At 44.1% G+C, this 16,591-nt stretch overlaps 1 protein-coding gene and 1 pseudogene across 1 annotated transcript; one reads left to right on the forward strand and one right to left on the reverse strand.

Annotated features, from left to right (window-relative positions):
- The first annotated feature begins 8,230 nt into the window (after positions 1-8,230).
- LOC117863646 (protein EIN6 ENHANCER) lies at positions 8,231-11,833 on the forward strand. Its single transcript, XM_034747452.2, has 3 exons — positions 8,231-8,621; positions 9,848-9,915; positions 11,402-11,833. The coding sequence occupies exons 1-3, from the start codon at positions 8,447-8,449 to the stop codon at positions 11,531-11,533; spliced, it is 375 nt and encodes a 124-aa protein (XP_034603343.1). The 5' UTR covers positions 8,231-8,446; the 3' UTR covers positions 11,534-11,833.
- A 1,133-nt stretch (positions 11,834-12,966) lies between these two features.
- On the reverse strand, positions 12,967-14,514 carry LOC140223407 (uncharacterized; annotated as a pseudogene).
- Between the last annotated feature and the right edge of the window lie 2,077 nt (positions 14,515-16,591).

Genomic DNA, 16,591 nt, shown 5'->3' on the forward strand with positions numbered 1-16,591 from the left:
ACATCATGTGACCCACATTCTGCTGAGTGATCTTGCTCATATAAAGGTTCAACCATAAATTGATAAACCACCAGGGGCCACCTGGATTTCCAATCGGCTCCCCCTTGGATAGTTTGATGCCGATTTGGTGGAGCATGTGGTACGCCGCCCCTAGCAAGTGTTTCCCAAGGGGAACAGGGGTTCCTGCCGATAGCGCTTCGGCTAAAGCCTGGGTGTTGGTTGATGGGCCGGCTGCTCTTCCGCAAAAGAAATGTTTTTCTAACCACATCATTAAAAAGGCCGTGTGCTCCCTATTCTCAACAGACCCGGCTCTTTTGTTGCATCTGATGAATCCTTTCCACCCGCCGATTCCTCTTGTGTCCAGCCGATGTGACGTTGCGGCTAAGAGGCGGAAAGGTGTATCCGGGGAGGAAATGTCAAGGCCGGTCAACAGAACCACATCGGCCAATGTGGGAGTCATAGGTCCATGCCCAAACAAGAAAGCATTGAGGGCATCAGACCAAAAGTAAGAGGCCGCTATCACCAACGGTTCATTTCGTTCCATCTGGGACAAAGACAGGTTGATACACTGGCCGATTTTGAGCTCGTCCCATAGGACCCTCTTCGGTTCGGCTATCCGTTGGTACCACTCCCTCCAACCTGGGGTTTCATTCGGCCAGGACCTAAAGGTGCCCAACCAGTGATCCAGGTCCATGGTGGATTGTTTGAAGGGGATTATGTGGGTTTCTAAATTGATGAGCTCTATTGGATCTGGGTTCCCCATGGGTCCGAGACAGATAAGGCTAGGATTTCCCGTAAGGTGGATGGTGATGCGATCTCTAACCACCTAAAAAGGAAAAGGGGGGGTGCAAAAGTAAGAAATAGATCTAAAGTAAATGCATTGCCGATAGAGGAAGGATTCGGTAATAACCTCTGGGATGAAGTTCCTAGTAGTCGGCGTGACCGCCGGTACAGCTGCGGAGGATGAGGCCGCAATGGGGATCGCCATTGGGATCTCCGATGAAGCTCCTTCTTCTGACGATGGAGCAACCGCTGTCGTCACTTCCGCCGAAGGCGCCATTTCTGGAGCATTGCGCGAGGGCGAATTGCCTGAAGGTGCCGCCATTGGAGGGGAAAAGAAGAAGCAACAGGAAGGTGGCGCTGAGGAGCTTTGGAGCTAAGGGAAAGTGCTGAGGGAAGAAGAAGGCACACGCGCTGAGGAAGAAAGACGTCAGCTTGAAGGAGAAGTGCGGGGTGAACTGCTATTTAAAGGGCGCCTAAGGAGGGGTAAAAATGGAATTTTCACCACGCCAGCGTTTCGAGTTTTTTGGGAGTAGTGGTTGTCGTGGGCGCCCGTTTCGAAAAGATTGCAATCATCAGGTTAAAGACCGTGAAATGGAAGGATATTTTCATTGCAGCTGTTTCGGAGGGGAAGTTGAAAAGAATTTCGAAGTAAAAGACTATGTTTTACTCCGAAACTGGGGGGCATGTGTTGACGCCAGATTTCGTCACTAGTGAAATCGGCGTCAGGAGGAGAGGAAATGGGAAAGTACAGTTGGAGATCGGTTGGTTGGCACTACAGTCCAAGATCGGCTAGATGCTACAGTACGGGATCGGCCGATGATTTCTGCCTTGCTTAACCCTTGGGGTTCGGATCGGACACGTCTGATTCCCGAATCGGTTACCCTTTGCCGATAAGGAATCAGCCGATTAGGGGGCTGGAATAATTGGGCCGGTATGGGCTTGGGAAGGATCGGAAGGATGAAGAGGAAATCAGCCCATGAAGTGTATAATAACCAACCTAGTAAGAATCGTGCTTGTAAATATTTGTTTTCTATTTGAATTAGGGATAGAGTTCTAATCAGTTAAGGAGTCATCTGTACGGGGCTATAAATAGCTACCTTTGTAAATCTGTAATCATAAACAAATCAATACAACCAACTACTATTTCCTCGTACTTACTTTCAAGCAGGCGACTTCGCCAAATACTTTCTCCTTTTTCACGAGTTCGTACGGGTTGGCAGGGCTGCATCAACTTGATCTCCGGCCGATCTTGTAAGTTCCGTTTACCGAGTAAATTCTAAGCTTTAACTCCGGGCGCATCGCTGTTGTTTCGTTTAGATTTATTCACTAGTTATCGATATTTACTAGAATCATAGGTTTTACCTGTCTTTCTAGTTTTATCACCAGTTATCCAGCTAGGGATCGGCGGTTTCGGCTTTCTTTACATTCTGCTATTAAATTTGCTTATTTCACACATAGCCGATTAGATCTATTCCTAGTGTTGTTACTATAGCATTGTGTCGATTACTCCAATATTTTCTTGTCTACACGGCTACAGTGATCGGCTGCTTCATAGCCGATTTCTTTATTACGGCAAATCGGCCGATTCGCTGATAAGCTCTCTCGAGATCGGAAATCTAGCCGATCGTGATTTCTAGACCTGACACGTATTCTTCCTTGCCAATCAACAGGTCAGATTGGCTGGCACGCCGCGCGAACCGCACCAGGGCAATCACCCGAACAGGAGTTAAGCAGATTCTCCCGGGTCGTGTGTCAGACGTTGGAGATTCGGTTGACCGATTTCTAGCGCCAACAGATGCGATCCTGAAGGTAGACCGTACTGGCGACCAGTACCAAACAATGAGTACATACAATGGTACTGTACTTCGACGAGAACTAAAGTGAAACCATCTTGGAGTAATGTGCCCATTGAGGATGCACCGTCTGACTCAGACGCCGACATAGCTGACGCGTACGACACGGTGACACGCTATGGGACACAGCCTGAGCGTGCACCTCTCCATGACTACATGGTAAGATTTCGGTTTGTAATCATAGTATCGTAACATTGATCACTCATGAAATGAAAACTATGCGTACAGGGACAGCAGCTTGCAAGGCTCTCAAACGAGGCGGGCATGATTATGGAGCACGCCGTCGGAGAAGGTGATGGTCTGCTTCATCAGTTTGCAGAGGTAGAAGCCCAAACTAATTTCCACTTATACTCATACTACCTTTGTAACCCTATCAATATCATAGTCATGAATATATGCTGCTTACATGTGGCAGAGGGTTCGGAAAAGCTGCAGGCGAATGGCCATGAGGATGAACTGCATGTCGTCCTCAGATGTGCACCACGAGGGCAATGGCCAGGGTACTTCTTCGGGATCACGTCGGACTCCATTGGCGACTCCCCCCAAGGCTGCAACACCGTCCACTGCTGCAGGTCCTAGCAGGAGATCACGAGGCAAGGAACCCGCATCCCCTCAGGCAAGCGAGGACTCTGAAGGTGAGCAGTCTGAGGATGACGACCCTACATATGGTGAGGAACTGGAGATTTCCAGCATGATCGATGCTCCACCTGTGACTCAGACGCAGGGAGAGTCCAGCCAGGTACATTCACAAGTTTCCCTACATTCAATTCTAGATTTTAATGTTCACTCCCGAAGTGTCATACAAATTTTATGCTTTGTGCCCAATTCCATAGGAACCTACACCTCGTACCCGGATGCCACGCCGGCAGCGTCGTTCTCGGGACCACACCGATGTTGGCAGCGCCAATGTGCTGCCCACGCATCCAAGGAGGGACCGTCGCCCAAGAGATCCTTTTAGCCCTCCGGATGAGCGGCGGTCACGACACTGAACATTGCATGTCTCAAGTGTGATGCACTAGGTGTGCAATTTATATTATATGTGTATGCAAGACTTTTGGAACCGTCACGTGTGTAAAAGACTAAGTTGGTTGTTAGGTTTATTTCTGTCACGTGTGTAAAAGACTAAGTTGGATGTTAGGTTTATTTCTATCTGTACAATGTTATATGTTTGCTCCGTGACATACTTGTGTTTCGTGTATTTTTTTCGTAAATGTTCGCACTGGTAGGCTATCGCGTATTTGTGGTTCAAACTAGTTTAAAAAAATCAGAACAAAAAAAGCTATTTAAGTTTCATCAGCGGAAGTCTAGCACCCCTCCCCCCGGCGAAACCTACTCAAAATTTGTTTAGTTTGGCGTGGCAGCGCACTCCTGCCGCGCCAGGCGGAGTGGCGCGGCAAGGCCCCCCCCTCCCGGTGAAACCTACTGAAAATTTATTTCGGTTGGCGCGGCAGCGTACTCCTGCCGCGCCAGGCGGAGTGGCGCGACAAGGCCCGCCCCCCCTCCCCGGGCGAAACCTACTGAAAATTTGTTTCGCTTGGCACGGCAGCGTACTCCTGCCGCGCTAGGCGGAGTGGCGCGGCAAGGCCCCCCCCCCCCCCCCCGCAAAACATATTGAAAATTTGTTTCGCTTGGTGCGGCAGCGCACGCGGCAACGACCACACCCGGGCAAATCCTACTGAAATTTTGTTTCGATTTGCGCGGTAGAGCACTGCTACCGCTCCACTCCTTCTGGTGCAGCAAGCCCCTCCCCTACCACAAAGAGTGTCCATTTAGAGTCTAAAATTTGTCCCACAAAGAGTGAATTTTTTTACCTTCAAGTAAACCTCATCTAATTAAAGTAACATTCACACCAATAAAAACGTATATGGAGGAGTGTGTAGAGCCAATTAAATGAAATGCTCAATTGATGTTGTTTCTCTGATTACAATGCATGTGCATTTATTTAGGATTCAGAAAACTAAATAGACAGTTATTAGGTATTATTGTGTCCGAAATTTTCTAAAAGGACATTCTTTACGGACGGAGGGAGTATCATTGAAAAGATGATACAACAGTCTTGGTAATAATGCGATTAGACTGGTAATAATGCGATAAAATCGTACATTGAAGGTGGCCTAATACCGGTTTCAATAGAAGTTTTATAGAAAAAGATACGGTGGGAGTAGGAATATTGATTACTTCAAGATCATTCAGAGGAGAGATGAGTGGGATAGCAGGTTCAATTATCGAATTTTCGATCTCAGTTATCAAATTTTCAATTTTAATAACAGTCCAAAGACTGAAAAATAAATTGAGGGAAGCCTGGCGGCCGTGTTGCATTGGGACTCCACGCACTGACGCACAATGCATGCACGCCAGTCTCGCGCAGTTGCGTTGTGCCTAGAGAACTGGGCCACTGCCCTCTGCTCTTCCTTCCTGCAACTTGACCGCAAATCTACTCGATGGTGCTTCCTTCGTACGAGAACGTGAAGCGTCCTGCCGCCCGCCGCCCCATCACCCGCTCTACCAGCGCTATGCCTTCCTCCTCCTCCACCGCCCACTCCTCCTCGTCCTCCATCCAAATCATCGACCCCATCCCCGTGCGCGCCCCGGATGCCACCGCCGTCGACACCAGCGACAGCGGTGACGACGGCGGGAGCGCGCCCTCGTGGCCCGCCGCTGAGCGCATCGCTTCGTCCTTCCGGAGCCAGAAGGCGCTCGACGCCCTCTGCAAGAAGCACAGTGTCGACACGAGGGAGTTCGCCCCGCTCCTCTCAGGTAAGCACTTCTGATGGTGATATCGGTTCTCACGTGACTTGCGAGTATGCTAAAAATTTTGATCGAAGCTACTACTATTTCTATCACACTCTAGCACTCACTACTAGCTCGGAGAGGAAACTTTGATGCGTTTCGACATAGTTCTCTCAGAAATGAAAATAGTTTTTGACAACTAATCGTAGTTCTCAGAATAAACATAAACATAGTTTTCTCATAAATGAACATAGTTTTCACAACTAAAGAGAAACATGATCCAGCTACATCAACACGTTCATCTAGTCCGAGTCACCTTCATATAGTAACTCGTCATCATCATCATCTCTGGCAACAACAACTCCCTTCCCTTTCTTATCGACATTAACCTTACCAACAGGTAAATCGGCAACAAGAGCCTTCATCGTCTCCATCTGTGCCTCTTCCGCTTTTTGTTGTAACTCTTCCATTTCAATCCTTCTCTTTCTTGCCCTAACCTGCTGCAAATATTCTTCCCATGAACCCTTAGGGTATTTTGCATTCGGATCAACCACATAACCTAAGCGATCTCTTTCCTCCCTCAACCTTTGTTTCTCCAACTCCCTCTCCTCCTGCAACTTCCTCCTATTTTCTCTCTTCTCATTTTCAGTTAGAGGTTGTGGATACTTGGATCTATTTTGCCTCCAATACTTAATAATAGTTTCCCTTGCATAAAGTCCTTCAGGTTCCACTCCAGTCTCATGCACCATATCTTGATATATTTTCCTCCAAAGCAAGTCGTTGTTAGGAATAGGCACATCATACTCCTTCCTAATCTTTTCTTTAATTTCTTGTTGTTTCCTTGACTTCCATGGTTCCGATGTATTACCCAATTTTAATAACAAATCATAACGACCAGAAAAATCTTCCCAATCACATGTCCTTCCCTCCTGCAACAACAATTTCATATTCTTACAAATTTGAAACAAGTTCCAACCTTAATAACACACAAGAGATAAGTAGTTACTAACCCAGTAATCGCCATGTGCATTTCCACAGAACGAACCATATCCAAGTTCAGAAGGCACCACACCTTGTGTTGCCAATATACCACACTTGCATCTATCACTAGGAGAGGACACACATGGCCACGGTTCCTTTCCACTCTCGAACTCCCGCACTTGCTCCTCCGTTGGCCACATTGCCATTGGGCCGTATATATACTCATTGAAATCACACAATGGCCACCCATCCTGCAAAAAAACGGTGACGTGAACTACTCATACATAAACTGCTCCAACTTCCAAGTAATAACATCAAGTAAAAGTATGAACAATATACTGCAAAATTATAACTGCTAGCTAAACGACATACTAATATTCTCATAATATACTTACATGAGTCTTTAGCGAGCATCGAAAGAATGGAGTAAACTTAGGTGGATCCCCTAAGTTAGAACGCATAAGCTTAGCAGGAACCCCACACTTGCACATGGGAGGATCCCTTACACGCCTACAAGCAGCCTCCTGCTTCTCCTCCTCGGTCATCCTAGGTGGGTTTGGTGGAGGAGGAACCCAACGCCTAAACTGATGGTATGGTTTAAGCTCTATGCTATGATATGGGAATAGGCGGATCCTAGGATCATATTTGTTGGGTCCATCAATCCACTGAAAGAAATCACAAGGTGCGGCAGGCATTGGATCAAAAGTCCACTTGCATACATAGAAGGCTCTTCCGGCTATCTTTGGATGCCTTGATTGTTTCACCTCTGCTTGCACGCCACATCTACAAAGAGGTATCGGAAGGGCAGGAGGTACGGGACCAGCACCATTGGACTCGCTCACATAACGCACATACCACCTACGCCGCTTGTATTCACAACCAAACGACGTTATCTCACCTGGACATCAAGTGCCACAAATTTAATACACAAATAAACTTTACACACGTAATTCATACGAGCTATATACATCATTTCGATAAAATATAAACACTCCATCTACAAAATACAAACACTGAAACATATCAACTATAGCAACTATATTAAGGAACAAAAATATGAGACTAATTAATTGAACATATAAAAAAAATACATGTCATGTAAACCACACGATTGGATGAATATATACCTAAATCGAAGCATTCAACAAGTTCTACACGTCAATATCGCGAGCAGAGACTCAATTGCGTATGAACTACGTATCATCTAACACAAAACACCATTGCATTTCATTCAAAATTGAAATCATCAACATAACCCTAAGTCACCTAAACATCCTCCGATCTACCAAATGCAACGGTAAAATACGAGAAAAAGTATGGGATACCTTCCATACAAAGCAGGGATCGATTTCCACTACTTTCCCCCACCGAAATCGCCGGATTTTGGGTAGATTTGGGGGTGGGGCGGCGCAACAAGCTAAGGGCGCTGGTGTGTCTGGAGGAGGAAGAAAGGAGGGAGGGATGAGGAAGGGAGCCGGCGCGCGGCTGTAGACTAGGCTCTGCCGCGCCAAGCGGTGTGGCACGGCACCGCTGCCGCGCTAGGCGGGCTGGCGCGACGAGCTCCCGCCACGTCAGCGCACACCTGGCGCCGCACTCGCCGCGCCAGCGTGGCAGGGGCCCGCCGCGCCAGTGCACGCGACGCGGCAGGAAGCTCCTGCCGCGTTAGGCGATCTGGCGCGGCCAAAAGGGTTATTTGCGCAGATAAAGTCCCCCTCAAGTCCCCCTCAGGTTATTTTTAAAAATAAATAAAAAAGGTTAAAAATAAAAAAACACCCGCGCAACTTTTAGAAATTGTTGAACCTAAATAGGTTGAAATGTTGATTTAGACTACTATTTGAGCCTAGTGGGCTTTAAACTTATAAAGCCAAACTAGCTTCCGCAAGTTACGAGCCCCCGGCGGGGACCGCCCCATCTGGAGAGCACCTCTAGCGAACCATCCGACCTCGCCGCCCGTCTCCTCTCTCTCGCATTCCCCCTCGGTGCCGAACCCTCCTTGCCGGCAACCCGCGTCGCCTCGAGCCCTAAGCTCCAAGCCGAGGAGCCGCCGCGAGGCCGGGTCTCTTGCCGCTTCTCGCGCCGGCGCGGGAGATTATAGGAGGATGGAGTCGGAGGTGGTGAGGACGGAGATGGTGCTGGCGCCGACGCTGTCGTTCAAGAAGGTGCAGACGGCGGACAAGTACCCCAAGGGCCAGTCCCGGGGGCGCCAGTGGAAGCACCTCCGTCACCTCCTCCAGGCCGCAGATGCCTCCTCCATGCCCCCCGACCGCCCCAACTGTAAGCACCCTCCGGTTCACCCTTCTTCTCAGATTGGATACTCCATCTGAGTTCTGCTGGATGGTTATTGCTCAACTATTGTGCGTTGTGGCCGTACTAAGTCTTTGGTGCTCTCCTTTGTCTTTGGAAACCACCCATTTGTTGTTTCCCCTCCGTTCTCCATGTTTATGTGGGTGATTTCAACTTGCGTAAAAATTGTGAGGTTTAGATCGTGCTCTGTTGCGCTTCATGGCTGGTGGATGCATGTGATTGACTGATTGTTGTTATTCGGGCTGGGAAGTGTGTTGGACTGTTGGTACTGATAAATAGAGGTGTGAATTCGTTGCTGCTATTGGGTTTAGGTTGTTCAGAGTTAGCATTTTTTATCTACATCAACAATTGATTGGCATAGAGTGCACATTCTTGAAGAATATTGGCACCATCTATTTTGGTAAAGAAAAAGAGCTTCTGAACTATATCCATTTTTGGACAGCAGAAGCATCATCTCATATTGAAATTGTCTTTACTGAGTAGCTGCTTGACTGTTCACACAGAAAGCCTTAGGTTAATGTCATCATTATACAATTCTTTCGTACACGGATGAATGCCAATAAAATTATATGGTGGAGATCTTTGATATAAAACTTCTAGGTTCTTGCAAACCATTGCAGAGGGAACCTTGATCTTTGTAATAAATTGGCACCTAATGGCCAATGATGCTGAGAACAAATAAATTTTCACCTCATCATTTGTTTTATAAGAAAGCTCATAACATGAAAAATCAACAGCACACTGTCCTTGTTTGTTCACAAACAAATCGCTTTTCATTGTATGTTCAAACTAACTAGTTTGTAGGTGTCTCCCTTCCCCCTGCTCCTTGTATTGTAGAGTTTACATATGGGGGGGCGGGGGGGGGGGGGGGGGGGGGGGGGGGGGAGCAGCAACTGAAGAATTTATGTTTGATAAAAGATTATGCCACTAGAAAATCAGGTTTTTATTCTTGCCATTTGTATATTTTTTTAGATACTGTATCATGTACTGAAAGACAATCAGAAGAATATGATCTAAGGTAGTCCTGTGTACGATTCTTATCAGTCAAAACATTCAAGCTGGATTATTGGAAAAATAAAAACATGGCTTGAAATTAAGATGTTACATTGTGAACATGGTATCTTGAATATGATGCATATATGGTTTTCTTAGTTTTAGACAGACATTGTATGTTGACACTATTTGGTTTTATGCAGATCTGAATATTCAATCACCCCCATCCATTTACCCACCAAAGAGATACTGTGACATAACAGGTTTTGAGGTAAGTTTAATTCAATATTAGTTCCTTCTTTTGGGCTTAGGTATCTGAGAAGGTCACTAAATGGTTTTATTCAGTGTCTAAAGGTCAAATTGGAAGAAGAAATAAAGGTGACAATGTGTTTCCTTAACACTACTATAATGGTCATTCTGTGTTTCCTTATTACTACTATATTGTTGCAGTGCTAACTCGTGACTTGATATGTAATTGTATTATCCGTATAAGACCTGTTTAATACTTGTCTATAGGACATAAAAGCTGATCTTTCTCTAGAGTATGTGCTATTAGCTGGTAGCTGGGTTAGAAGAAAGACCAATGGGTAACTTATAAGAAGCTAGAGCTAAGAAAAACAAGACTGTTAGTAGTGTGCTAGTCAATAATAGTGCCTTACTGCCTTTTGAACGGTGGACTTATGTTAAACAAACGTTGCACGCATTTTTGGAAATGTGTATCATTTTCTTCTGTTGGAGCTGTGAAGATGAAGATTGTTTTTTGAGAATGTAGCTGTCATGATGCTCTTTTGAGTGTGTATTTCCGCCCTCCTGAAACTTCTGATTAGGACCATTTTACACAGTACATTTTTTTTCCTTTTTTTGTGTGTGGAAGCCATGAGAAAGAAAACCTTGGTACATTGTAACGCTAGACTAGAAACTGTTAGGTGGTTAGTAGCGCTAAATTAAAAACCATACATTGTTGTGCAAGACTCGAAACTGTTATGTGGCTGGTAGCGCTAGATTAGAAACTACAAGGCGATTGTAGGTTCCTGGCAGTCACTTCATACGAGTCACCTGTATCTACAAGTGGCTAGTCTGTGTTGGAACACTTATGAAACAAGATTTTGTGGATATTTAATTTCTCCAAATTGAAAGTGACAATCTGATTTGGCTTGTATGATATCTGAATTCTCACATTTCGCAGTCAGCTGTAGAATTTATTCAACATCATTTCTGAGTTATCTTTGGTTAATGGCAAGGATTTTGTCCATTTTTCTGGAATTTTTTATCAACTCTTTTGGCATCTATTCAGTACTGGTAGAGTGACATAATGTATAAATTTTGCCTCATATGATGTTAATAACCTGTGTATTGGACATCCTCAGATGACATCATGTATAAACTTCATCGCAGTTCCGTGATATTATTAGTATAAACTTCATGTATAACCTTCAGTTTGTGCATTGACATCCTCAGCTGACCTATGTTAACAATTTGGCTGAAGCTGAGCAGTCCTGTCCTAGCCAATGAGCAATGGCCTAGCCTGTTCTGGTTGGGCCGCAGGAAAGAATCCCTAATGAAACTGGACCTGGCTTTTGCCTCAGCTCTAGTATCTGCATGACTGACATGAAAGGAAACAGAATTCTAGAAAGAAGACTCTACACACAGTTATTTACGTTGCTTTTTTTTTTATCAAACTTATACATCCCTACTGCTGCATTCTCCCTCTACTTTTTGGCCGCCAAACAGCAAGTGAACTGAATTTCCCATTGCAGGCACCGTATGTGGATCCTAGGACAAAGCTGCGCTACGCTGATCCAGAGGTGTTCAAGCAGATCAGGATGCTTCCCAATGAATACGTTCAAAGGTATCTGGCCTTGAGAAATGCAGCGGTCATACTGAGATAGCAATCCCTGAACACAGATAACAGTCTTGTAGCCCTAACCATGTTCCACCGCTCACTTGAATACTTTGATTCTGTATGGAGGCTGTTTCTGAACCCTGATCCTTTTAAACGGATCTTTCTTCCTGGCTCTCGTATATCAGGGTTTGCCTATGTGCTTAGAGACATTCTGTGTGTATTTTGCATGCTGAAGTTTGCGAACTGATGTTTAATGTGTTCTTGTCTGCTGTAGGTGAGTTCGTTTCAATCCAAACGTGGTATCAATGTGCTATATTCAATTCATACCTAATTTGTTTGCTGAGTATATCAGTGCCACAATCTGGGGTATGGTTATCAAAATCTTCAACTCTATCATATGGTTTTACATTTTACTCTCTGGATTAATGGGGCTGATTCTACTATTCTAGTCAATGAAATATGCGGTTATATGATTTTGTAGTTAAGATCTACGATTCCAATGTTAACCACCTCTAATCCAATTTACATTTTGTGATTCTAACAACAGCTGAGACCGTGTTGTACGCTTATAGAACAAAACCTTTCATTTGGCAAACAATTAGCATCACAGGAAGATTTTCTAGGCTCTTAACTTACCTCACAGAAAATGCACCAGGCAAACGCAATCGCAGATTCGCAGTTGATGATGCATCCGATAATCTACATTACTACAGCCTACAGCCGATAATGGATAATCGCAAGTAATAATAATGTTGTGACTCCCGGTGAACACAAAGGGCGCATAATCGTCAGTTCGTCAAGACAAATACCCAGGGCCCACGGAACGATCACCATGATTCCTCCAAAATCCTTTTTTTAAAGATAACCTCGCTGAAGCTCCGAACTTACACATAGACCCCCACCCACCCACGCACCTACACAAAGTAAAGTCTACATCCTACACTCATACTCACGTGCCTGTTTGGAAGAGATGATCTCAAACATCAGTTTCCAGCACGTGTTAGGCTGCAGAAGTTCATCATAGGAAATCCCCTGAAAATCCGCTTACAAAGGAGATCGAACCCAGACCTCTTAGTGAGGCCAATGCTACTTAACCTTCTGGAGACCAACCGGTCCTAGGACCGTTTCACGATTCCTCCAAAATCTTGTGCACTCCTTTTGTATGCATTCCCTTCATTCCATTCCGTACAGGACTTAACTATGAAGACGATAACATGAGCATTGCAGCTAATAAGCCTAATTTTATGAATGATTCTGCTAGTCTTCAACTCAGTATTATGATTAAGCATCATGCGTGATGGAATGCAATGACAAAATTGCATGAGCACATCTGGTTGTTTTGAGCAAAGAACTATAGGAGAATGTGAACCTCCCAACATTTCTGGAAGTCTCAAGTAATTTTCATTACAGTATAAATTCCGCCCGGAGCAGAATTCTTTACAAGTCAAAATCATGAATGCATGGTTACAGAAGCAGCTCTGCATACTAAACGAAAGCTCTTTATTTATTAGAACAAGCAAATCAAAATGCTTGACGATTCTGAATTTGCAGACCATCGTGTCATGTCTGCTCCTGGCATACAAAGTACTGGTCCTAAATGAACTTGAGGTTACCTTGTCCAAATCAGAATCCATATACACAAATAAATTTGTAAGAAACGTGGCATGAAATCCCAGATATGTGGTGAAACAGCAAACGAAAAGATTAACCAGTACGTCGAAATTCATTGCTCAAGAGTCCAGAGGGAGATCCATTAAAATCTTATACCTGCAATGCAATAAAGCATCAAAGTAACCGTTCAAATGAATATATGAATTAATTTTTATTCTGCAATTTTGGGAAACAATATGAAGGTAAATTGTTGAGATCACGATGTGGCTCTTGCATTTAAGGTCACTATCAAGCTTACGTAAAGAGATCGAATTCTAGTGTGCAAGGAACATATAGTAGCAACGGCATCAAAATTACATAGGCTATTTTGATGGCAAAGCAAATGACAGGCTGAGTATCCCCAAATTGCTGTTCCTTGTCCTACAGAGAATGGCAAGAATATGGTGAAGAAATTGGCTACAAGCTCATAAACCATCTGCAATTTGTAACAAGTTTGCCAGTTCTGTAGAGATTGGATTGTATTATGTTATTATATTCCCTAATGGTAGTGGCACTTTAATTTTTGGCACAGCACTCTGAGTGACGCCAGATTTTTTTGATAGGACTGTATTTTTCTCGAACATGCAGGAGAACTTCGTATCATTGTATTAATAGTAGAAGAAGAGTCATACATAGACTCACACAAACACCCACAAAACAGACACACACACACCAACACACCCCACACACACCCCTACACTCTCACAGACCAAAAATCCTGATTGCCTGAAAGGCAAAGGAAGGACCTGACCAAAAAAAAAACCTGGGATTAACCCACTCCCCTGGCAGTGAGCAGAGAGAGGCCCTTAGTTCCTGCCATGCTCCACAACTGGGCTTCATCCCTTGCCAAAATCAGTGTTGTAGCGATACTAGGAGAAGCGCCATTGAATACACAATCATTGTGGTGCCTCCAAATGGTCCAACCCCCCAGGATGATAAGGGAGTTAAGACCTGCCTCATATCCCCATTAACCAACAGCTCAACCTTCTCCCACCAGTCCTCAAAAGAGATATCAGTAGGTTGAGGGGCCAGGGCAGCTAGACCAACGTGTTGCAGGAACTGGAACCAGAACTGCCTAGCAAACACACGACCAACCAGGAGATGCTGGATATCCTCCTCTTTTTGATCACAAAGGGGGCAATGTTCTGGGTGGGGGAGACCACGTTTGGCCAGCCGGTCCACAGTCCAGCAGCGCCTATGAGCTACTAACCACATGAAGAAACGACACTTGGGAGGGGCCCAAGATTTCCAAATGCGTTCATATGGATTAAAGAGAATTGCTCCCTGGAATAAAGCATCATAGGCCGATCTTGCTGTGTATTCACCTGAAGGAGATAGCCTCCAGATGTGCTTGTCAACGACTTTGCCAAGAATAAGTTATCAATTTTGTACTTTCATGAACTGTTCATTGGAGACTGAAGGCTCTGCAGAACCTAAAACTCCAAATGATGTCTATACAGAGCATGATAGGGAAACACATAAAGGCTATTTGAATAGACGAACCACGAAGAAAAGAGAATGCAACATTCTTAGAACTCGAGACAAAGGTCAAAGTGTATAAGCTGGTTAGCTGATGCTATTCTTAAGATTTAAAGAAGGATCAGCAGCCTCTTGCTGTAAACCCAACTTTGGCTGAGGGAGGTAGTGTCACTAGATTGACTGGAGGATTTTTTTAATTTCCTTTTGTGTGTGTGTGTGGTGGTAGGAGTAGTAGCCAACAAACCCTTACTGATTCATAAGCAGAGAGTAATAGTTGAATATAAATGGGGCTTGTGGAATGAATTTCAAACAGGTGTATTCGACATTCTGCTAATGGATAACCTAAAAGAGTGACCAAAGTTTATAGCAATAAAGAAGTAAAGCCCATATACACATCTATTGGCAATCAGTTTATTTTAAAATTTTAATACATTGATGGAATCAAGATAAATGAGAGGAAATATTCTCCTAACACTCGCAGCATGAACTCACTGGTGGTAGAAGTAATCATGTAGATTCATTCACAAAAAGAAAAGAGAAACCTATAGCAAGAAAACATCTCTCAACGGTCACCAGAAAAAGCATTCCTGATAAAGCGACCAGACTAGTTGCTAGTTACCATTACCTGCAAGGGCTGTTGCTCTGTAGGACTAATGGAACTCGATCTGGCCTGGCAGTTCTGGCTCGATGAGTGAGCATGCAACCTTCTTCTGATAGTATGAATCTCACAATGTAGGAGTAGATATTTTACCTGAAATTTCATTCTTTTTCTGTCAACAAGTAGTCTAGTAAAAATGTGAAAGTAAAATATAAAAGCAGTGTATGATTATATACAAATATGCGTGGAACTTCTAATTTGTTGAGTTCCATAGCATGCTCCGGGCCACAACAATATCATCTTGTGCACAAAATATGAAAATAGCGTAATGTACCTATGAACCTGCGTTGGCGTGGCATGGACTTGTTGGACATGCCAATTTGTGGACCCTTGCTCTATAATTCCTTCCCTCTTTTCCATAGTCAGTCAGTTTTTCTATCTCATCAATCCATATTTTGCAATCATCAACCATAATGGAATCATGACAATTTACCAAAATAATATAAAAATAGAGACGTGATAATCAGCTTCCATTGTCAGTTTCTTTTCTTATACTTTCTAACATGCCACAGAGATTAAAGAATTGGAAAACCCCTCTGCTTATTCTTTTTCTAACATAAACATGAGGGGAGCCCCCAGCTGTGTTTATCTGCTATTAAGGAAAAAAATACATGTACATTGGTTGACCTCTGTTAACACTAAGCATTAGAAATGTGACTCTTGCCAATATCGGTGTTTGACTTTTACAATTGTTCTAGCCCAGTGTGCATAAGCAACACTAATTCTTCAATCCCTTCTTCCAATATTGGAAGGGACGAGGACCCATTGTTGAAAGTAATATCATTCATTAAAAAGATTGACCAGCATGTAAGGATCAAAACCTCTCTGAAGAAGTGCTTTTCAAGGCGTTAACGATCCTCAGCCAATATGTCAAAAAGGGATATAGACAGGTCCCAACTGAAACCAGGAAAACACCAACAGTACTGCTGAAAGAGCATTGGAAGAAGAGATGAACTTTGGACCCTTCTTGAGATAAAGTGCAGGAGATACAGTGCAGTCATACAAGAGGACATTTTTCAGCCGAAGCAAGTAACATGTTCAATCTAACTTCAAAGAGAAGCCAGAAGAAGAGCTAGTGCTTTCTGTGGCAACATGATTTCATAACCAAGCAAAGTCTGGATCAACCATGGAAAGGTCCCACCAGCATGTTGTAAGATTGTTTGGAGGAGAAGATTTGATTTCCCCACAGATAGGACCAAATATCTTTGTCATCTTCAAAGAAAGTGAAGGCTTCTAGAATACTCTACAGATTTGTAAGTTTTGAGCTGAAGCTTCAATGGATAGGGGTCAAGAAAACCGATGATCATTGGTTTGCAA

The sequence above is a fragment of the Setaria viridis genome, chromosome 7 (assembly GCF_005286985.2).
Source record: "Setaria viridis chromosome 7, Setaria_viridis_v4.0, whole genome shotgun sequence".
Lineage (NCBI taxonomy): Eukaryota > Viridiplantae > Streptophyta > Magnoliopsida > Poales > Poaceae > Setaria > Setaria viridis.

Bases quoted from the DNA above. Each gene is read 5' to 3' on its own strand.
- LOC117863646 (XM_034747452.2), top strand. From the start codon at position 8,447: ATGGAGTCGGAGGTGGTGAGGACGGAGATGGTGCTGGCGCCGACGCTG. The intron at 8,622-9,847 runs GTAAGCACCCTC...GGTTTTATGCAG, and splicing joins GCCCCCCGACCGCCCCAACT to ATCTGAATATTCAATCACCC. The intron at 9,916-11,401 runs GTAAGTTTAATT...TTCCCATTGCAG, and splicing joins GTGACATAACAGGTTTTGAG to GCACCGTATGTGGATCCTAG.